The sequence below is a fragment of the Embiotoca jacksoni genome, unplaced genomic scaffold (genome assembly GCF_022577435.1).
Source record: "Embiotoca jacksoni isolate LCO1_2020_lvr unplaced genomic scaffold, fEmbJac1.0.p SCAF_6, whole genome shotgun sequence".
Classification (NCBI taxonomy): Eukaryota; Metazoa; Chordata; class Actinopteri; family Embiotocidae; genus Embiotoca; species Embiotoca jacksoni.
Genome location: NW_027185414.1, coordinates 3,536,026 through 3,544,003, shown reverse-complemented (window position 1 = coordinate 3,544,003; position 7,978 = coordinate 3,536,026). Strand labels below are relative to the sequence as shown.

Here is a 7,978-nt window from a genome sequence, read left to right as displayed (position 1 = left end):
TGCTTCTTAAATTAGAGCCTCTGGTAGGGTTAAGGAAAGATAATGGTTTGGGTTAAAATGATCACTTGAACAGCATTGTGTGTTATGCGTTTTCTTAAAGTAATGCATCCTTTGTTGTCATGGCAATATTAAATGTTGTTAAAAACACTGTCTGCACCCAAGTCCTTTGTTGTATCGAAAAATCCCCTCTTAAAAGAAAAACTCACATTATATAGATGTTGTCTGAATTGCGTTGCTTTTCCTGGACACCAGATTATTTCTACAACCACTAAAGGTCACTTAACTTTAAAACGTGACTGTGAGTTGTTATAAACTTCTTGTGTGAAAGACCTACATAGGCTCATTTTTTGAAGCAGGTCAGTCTCCTCTGATAGAACCAGACGGAGGTGGAGGCCGCCTGCTCCAGGGTCCACTGGAGTTCAGAGAGAACGAGGAGAGAAAAGATGGGCATTGAGATCCAACTGACAAATTATTGCTCCAACCAGCTGAAGCAATGTTAAAATGCCCCCCGCCCCCTCCCCACACACACACACACACACACACACACACACCTCCATTAGATAAAATTCTTACTGCTTTAATTTATGAAATTAAAGTAGAGAGCAAAGCAGTGTTGTTTATTTTTTGTTCTGCGTGTGAAATTTAACTCATTATGTTCACTCATAACAGCAACACAAAGACAAGTCTCAGCTTGTCATTTGCATGTTTTCATAGCACACTGTGTACTTTTACTGTTGGCAGTTCTTTTCCTCCTTGTACTGTTTTTAACAGTTGATTCACTGAGCTGTTAAAACATACCTCCACTGAGGCTGCTTTACTTCTGCAAATCATAATCAATCATGTCCGTTGTAAAATATATTTAATTAAACCACTTAAGTGTGTTTCCATGGAGGTCTGCCCCGACTCTTATTTCCAGACTACATTATTAGTTTTTATAGACTAAATAGTGGGCTGGTTGGTGTGACCAGTCACCATAGATCAGAAACATGCTGCTCCAGAGGAAGGGAAGAGAGGACAGAGGGGGAAAAGTAGAAGCTGCACAAGAGAAGACACAAGGTTAATGACATTCAACAGTGACAAACTCCTGCTTGAGAATCTCAGGTAGGAGTGGCGACATCTTTTAAATCACTTCTTAAAATAGATTAATTTTTTTGTTAAGCCTTTTCTTAAATATAGCACACAGTTGTTCATTGTTTCCCCGATACTGCTCACCTGTTTTGAAATGACTGTTGTTGTTTTATACATGTGGAGACTGATATCCTGCCTGAAAACCACACGAAAACAAATCAAAGCTATTGCAATATTTGAATACAAATTTATACTAAATATAAAATATGAATACCTAACTTAATGTGTTTGTAGATATAACACTGTTAGACCGATAAATGTTAGACCGATAAATAATATTCCTTAAAATGTATTAATTAATTATTGGTCTTTTATTAAATCAATTATTGATGTTGCATAATTAATCTTGAATATAAATGAAGGAACTCCATGTGTGCGTGTCATGCACATTTTTTTTTAATTAAATACATTGTTGGTTTAGGTATTTTTGTTTTAATGAGAAAAAAGTATTGAGAAAAAATTAGAAAACAAATCAAAAAATGAAATAATTTCACTTAGTTTAACTAAATGTCAGTATTATGTTGGTTTAAGTGCAATTTGGATAAAAAGTAGAACGTATATCTTATATATGTCCAATTATAAACATAATCTACTGTGAGTGTGATAAGAACTACTTTTACTGAGTTTCAATAAGATTTGAAAGAATTTTCTTTCTTTTTTTTTTTTTTACCAATTTCTGGCCCAAAAATATATTCTTTCAAACACGTGCTGTGTAACGTGTTTTAGTCCTCCAGTAGATTTGCTCACCTCTTACTACATCTGTCTGCATTTAAAGGTGCAGTCTGTAAAATATGGCTTTTGGTGATGTAGTTTTTGGACATGGATCAGTAAAGTACGTTTCTCCTGACATAATAAGGGCTTTAAGGTGGGTCCTGATTTATCACCTGATTTTCAGGCCCTTTCTTGTGTGGGTCCCTCTGTCAAATTTTAGTTTTCAAGATATACATTTTTTGTGAATTCATCTTCAATATTTGGAAAGTAAATTTGTTTTCAACAAAATAATTAAGAAAACCTTGAGCCACAGGGTACTGCACATCTAACCCAATCTACATACATTTATACTTCTCTACAGAAGGTGGCAGTGTTGCACCTCTTGGTACTTGACATAATGATGATAATAATAATAATAATAACAATAATATTTTCTTGTATAGCACCTTTCATACAAGAATTGCAGCTCAATGCGCTTTACAGTAAGACAATTGCATACAGTGTTTCACATAAAAATAGATATAAATGAACAATTAAAAATATAGATAAGAAATTAGATGAATAAGAACAGCTAAAATGCATCAAATTAAATACAAATAGAGTTAAAATATAAAATAAGCAATAATAATAATAACTTTATTTATATTACATTACATTTCATTTAGCTGACGCTTTTATCCAAAGCGACTTACAATAAGCATAATATATAGCACCTTTAAAAACAGAGTTTACAAAGTGCTCTACAGAGAATCAAAGCATAGTCATACATCACGTCAATACCGGTAAACATTTAAGAAAACAGCAGGCGAAAAAGACCAAACCATGAAGGTAATGAATACAACAAAAACAAAAAAAATAACCAAAACGAGCAAATGTAATCGAAAACAAATAAATAAATGAATAAAATAAACAAACAAAAACAGGGGAACAAAAGAACTGCATAAAAGGACATAAAAGGACGACATCACTTAAAAGCAATTCTATAAAAAATGTGTTTTAAGAAGTGATTTAAAAGAAGTTGCCTTATCTCCTCAGGTAGGTCGTTCCAAAGTCGAGGGGTCCTAATGGAAAAAGCACGGTGACCCTTTGATTTAAGTCTCGACTTTGGAACGGCCAGAAGGTCCCCACCGGAGGATCTAAGGCTGCGAGTTGGCTCATATGGGGCTAACATTTCAACAATGTAGCTCGGGGCCAGACCCAGGCGGGCCTTAAAAGTGATCAACAGAATCTTAAAATCAATTCTAAAACCAATCGGGAGCCAGCCAATATGCATTTTAAGAGCACGATAGTTCAAGAGCAAGAGCCATGTCATTACAAATGAAGAAGTCCTCGAAGGCTGGGAGGGTGAGGGCAGTAGGAGGACGCAGACAGAGCGACACAAACAGAGAAATCCTTGGCATAAATGTCTTCGGACTTATCAATATGCATGTTAAAATCCCCGGCAATAACAGATAATAAAAAAAACAAAAAACAATCAAAATTTGTGGAAATAAAAGATAACAACTCTGTAAATTCATCAAAAATTAGCTTTGTACTTTGGAGACTTGTAGAAAATCACTTGTAATATTCTTGGTGTCCCTTTCAAACTAGCACAGAGATACGCAAAAGATGCAAAGTCACTAAGAGATGGCTGCTTACATTGGAGCAAATTACAGAGCCGCTCTGCCTGCCTTAAAAAAGTTAAACTTGGTGGACTGAGCCAATAATATGGTTTAAGAATTAGATTCATTGAGCCGTGTCTCTGTTAAAAGCATAAAATCAGGCCTGTGGGTTATAATAGAATCACTGACGGGATAAAACTTGTTTGCAAGAGATCTAATGTTGAGAAGATCTAACTGAGTAACCTGTGACCTTTAACATACAGCAGATTGGACACTTTCACATGATCTGACATACACTTCCTGTTTTTTCTGCTTCTGATAAGTACTGGTAAACTCATGAGGTGTAGGCTACATTGTGATATCAGTAGCATAGTTCACAGCCTATAAGGTAAATTACATCTCATTTAATCACATGGCTCTTTATTCAAAATCTGAAACAAACCGAAATTCACTGACTTCAGATTTACAAGTTTAAACTAGCTCAAAGAGTTAACTTGCAATAAACTATTTAATGACATTAAAATATGTTCATCTTAACGTGCGAGGCATACAGCGCGATCATCGTTGTTTCAGGTCAAAGGATTGTGCTTTTGAGGATTTTCTTGAGGTTTTTTTCACTATTTCAGTGTGTTCCTTGTCGAACGTCTTGATCTAAACGGGAGACAGCAGGGGATGGTGAGTTACACTGATCTATCTCTGTTGCTCTCGCTGTTTCTTATCATCTCTGCTCTGTGAGGGTACGTACGTGCTCCAGCTGTTTCTCTGTGTCGTTCATGTCCACGTCTCCCTCTCCGTCGATGCTATTTGTCATCTCATAGAGGCTGAGGGTCGCCATCTTGATCCGTCCCAGCATGAGTGTTTTCTTTGTAGCCGTTTCCTGAATGACGCCCCACTTCATTTCCTGTGTGAAGACGGGACAAATGAGTGTTATTCAAAAGGTGGTAGTTTGACGCTTGAAGAACATTTGATCTGGCCTTTGCTCTGATGCTGGACTTAGACACTTAAGATCACGTCTGGTACCCATATCAGAGACTCGGAGCGATTCTTCTCCAGCTCATCCTGGAGCCTGGACAGCTCGTTGTTCTTCTGCAGACGGAGAAAGTTATGCTTGTCCTCCAACCCGAGCAGTTCTTTTTTCATCTGGTCCACCTGCTCCTGCCTCTGAACCTGGCTCTGATAGAGCTTGTCTTGAAAGTACAGAAGATTCTGCAAGTGATTACTGAGCGCCTCCGCATCTTTGAACTGTAACACACAATTGCACACGTGCATTCAGGGTGTAAAAGTCAAAGTCTCATCGACTCAAACCAAGTCAGAATGATCTGCAGTGTGTTTGGCACCTGGAGCAATAAAGCCCCTGATAACATCCTTAATTATGAGTAAAATCATAACACTTTTCCGATGAAAACATTCACCTGTGAAGAGAATAAGCCAAAGAAACTATTTCAAAGAGCAATGTTTAGGGCATCATCAAGAGACAGGATGATTTCAGACGTATGGCTGCCCATCGTTAGTATGGGGCCAGAATAGTGACAGTATAGTTTCTCATTGAAAATCAGAGTGGACATAAAAACAATACCTGAAACTGAAAAAGGAATCATTGGCATTGAAAACACATTCTCTGAAAAATAAAACACCATCATTAAAAAAAACTACAATCCTATAATCCCGCTATCTTATTATGATGTGTTTTTTAATGTCAATCTTCAGATTCAGATGTTTGTCTTTTTTGGTGACACTTTTTTTTTTTTTTTTACGCTTTCATGGTTGTTGTTTTTTTTTTTTTTCAAGAGGATGACGGAGAAAAAGAAACAAGACGCAGTGAATGTGCTCCTCGAATTGTCATCAGTGCCGGACGCTGAGGATGAATCCCAGCGTGACAACAAACCAGGCAGAAAAAAGATCGCAAGCTCACCAGGAGGGAGGAAAACCAAAGGCTGAAGGACATCAATCCATCAGGAACATTTGATGAACAGCTGAACAATTTACAGGTCTCAACATGAACTTTGGGCTCTTGGTGCAAATTAGTATTATTATTATTATTATTATTTTTTTTAACAGTTTGGGAACTAAGGAAGCTCCCATGTTTCAAAAAGACTTTCCAATGATTCTTCAACAGATAAACATCTTTTTATGACAAATTATTAAATGTATGGAGAAATTGGTTTTAGTCACATGTGTTTCTTGCCATGTACAAAAAGGAGGCCAGCAGTACCTGTGTACTTTGGCACCACTGCTTCATGTAGTCACTGTACAAAGAGAGCCTCTGCTCCTCACGCTGCAGCTCCTCCTTCCTCTCAGTCAGCTCAGCATGCTGGTCCTGCAGCTCCTTTATCGTTGCCTCCTGTCGAAGCCTTTCTTCCTCCGCCCTCTCTACTTTCTGGAAGACTTTATCAAGCTCTGTCTGCGAGAGGGAAACGGAGCTTTAGTGGGTTTGTTGTTCCTGGTCCAGCCATAAAATTGAAATCCAACGTGTACAGTCCAAGAGGAGCGGATGTGAAGTGGACTCTGATCGTACCTCGAGGAACTCCTCGAACTTAAAGATTAAGTCCTGTGTTTTCTTAATGCTCTTGTTCAGCTCCTCTTCACGCTGAGCCCAACCCTCCAAAGTCTACAGAAAACCACACAACGCAGAAAAAAAGGAAAGATTACTGAGGAACATTTATGAAGCATGGACTTTCAAGACAGTTGTAAATGTTGTATTTTTTTTTACTCCATGATGTTTTTCTGACAGATCTGGATATTAGTTGCTTTATGAAATTCATATTTTCACATATACGTAATTATAAATTGCTTCGTTGTAAATTACACTACTCGACACAAGCAGAGCTGAACGCTTAGTCGATGCATTGAGGTTTGTTGGATTGGCTTGGCGATGAGATGGTGTCACTTTTGGCTCTGGGTATCTGTGATCTCATCTCAAGGATCTTTCAGTTCATCAAGAAAATAATCAGCACACTGATATAAAAATGATCGTTAGTCAGAGTCCTCTAAAAAAAATAGTTACAAATGAGGCCCACCTCTACGATACCAGTCTGATAATATAACAAATAAACTCAGTTCATATATTATATTGCCTCTTTTTTAGGAACAGCATGCTAACAATAGTTACAACAGCCTCATTTACTTTGAGTTTATGCTTCATGTTAACATGATTCCTCACATTATTTCTGCTTATTAAATAAGCAGAAAAATGTCAAATGTGCAGCTAAAAAATGTTTTTCTCCTGTTCTACCAAATCCAAAAGATGTTTGGAGATCTGGTGACTGCGGAGGCCGCTGATCTCAGTCAGGTCCATCAAACCAGCTTGTGAAGACATTTGCTTCTTGACACGAGTCATCATGCTGGTAATAATTGCACTTATGAAGGGATGCACATGAACAGGAACAAAACGGGGCAGCGGCACCAGACCATGTCTGACCCAAAGTGTGGCAAGAACCCCCCCCCCCCCCACACCTCCGTCCCACTGCTGAGCCGGACATCCCCGCGAACAGCTGATTCAGCACCTGTTTGCGCTCCTTCAGCGTCGCCTCGAGCGAATCCTTCTCCAACTCGTCCAACTGTCTTTTATAGAGGACACCGCCGCCGTCACGTGCTGCTGCAGTCACGTATTTCTTCCTGCGGGTCGACATCCTTTTCGCACACAAACACAGAAGGACGTCGTTGGCGTCGTTCGTCCAGCTTCACGGGCTCAAACGGGGATAAAGGCTCATGAACTGACCTTTGAAGCTCTTCAGACGGAGGCAGCGACCAGCGACGTCACAGGGGTTTTTTTTACGACTCCTCCGGTTTTGCTTATTTTCAAACTGGCGTTCATCCCCGTCGTTGATGTGGCAACGCACACCAGGACATTTATTTCATTTAAATCAAACTAATGTATGATTCGTGTAATAAATCAGTTTTATATGAATTAATTAACAACTGGAGATTTAAATGTCGGCTCATTGGAAAGCAGTGTCCCACAAAAAGCTTCAAAAACACAATTTATTTTTTACTTAATTTAACCTATAAACCATCTCTTAAATTATATTTTATTTAGTTTATAAATCGATTGATGGAATGAATTGGCAACTACTTTGATTGGAAGAAACTCCCGTCCCTCCTCTCCCCAAAGACATTTTGTAAAACATAAAACATATCAGCTTTGTATTATCATTTATTTTTTTACATTCAATTTATTTAGATTAACTTCAGTGTTACTTATTCTATTTCTGAGAGTGTTATTTATGACGTGTGTGTGTGTGTGTGTGTGTGTGTGTGTGTGTGTGTGTGTGTGTGTGTGTGTGTGTGTGTGTGTGTGTTGAGGGCAGTCAGCCAATCAAACGAACGAGCCCATTAGAGCATGTTAGTCGATTATTACTGTTTAAATGAGTAAATTTAAGAAACTTTCACAGATAACAGATAAAGTTATTGGAGTGTGCAGTTAAATAATCACCGGTACCAGTCCTACAGGTAGAAATGGGAGAAATGCCGTGGGAATTTAGAAGAATACAACTGATGGCAAACTACTGGCCTAGTCTGCAGCGACAGTGATTGTCACC

General features: G+C 38.3%; 1 protein-coding gene across 1 annotated transcript; it reads right to left on the bottom strand.

Annotated features, from left to right (window-relative positions):
* Positions 1 to 3,998: 3,998 nt before the first annotated feature.
* On the bottom strand, positions 3,999 to 7,069 carry LOC138213382 (coiled-coil domain-containing protein 42 like-2-like). Its single transcript, XM_069174449.1, has 7 exons — positions 6,894 to 7,069; positions 6,673 to 6,796; positions 5,956 to 6,048; positions 5,653 to 5,841; positions 4,461 to 4,682; positions 4,186 to 4,341; positions 3,999 to 4,091 (listed from the first exon to the last, which is right to left on the bottom strand). Exons 1-7 carry the CDS (start codon positions 7,067 to 7,069, stop codon positions 3,999 to 4,001), a joined length of 1,053 nt encoding a protein of 350 aa, XP_069030550.1.
* Between the last annotated feature and the right edge of the window lie 909 nt (positions 7,070 to 7,978).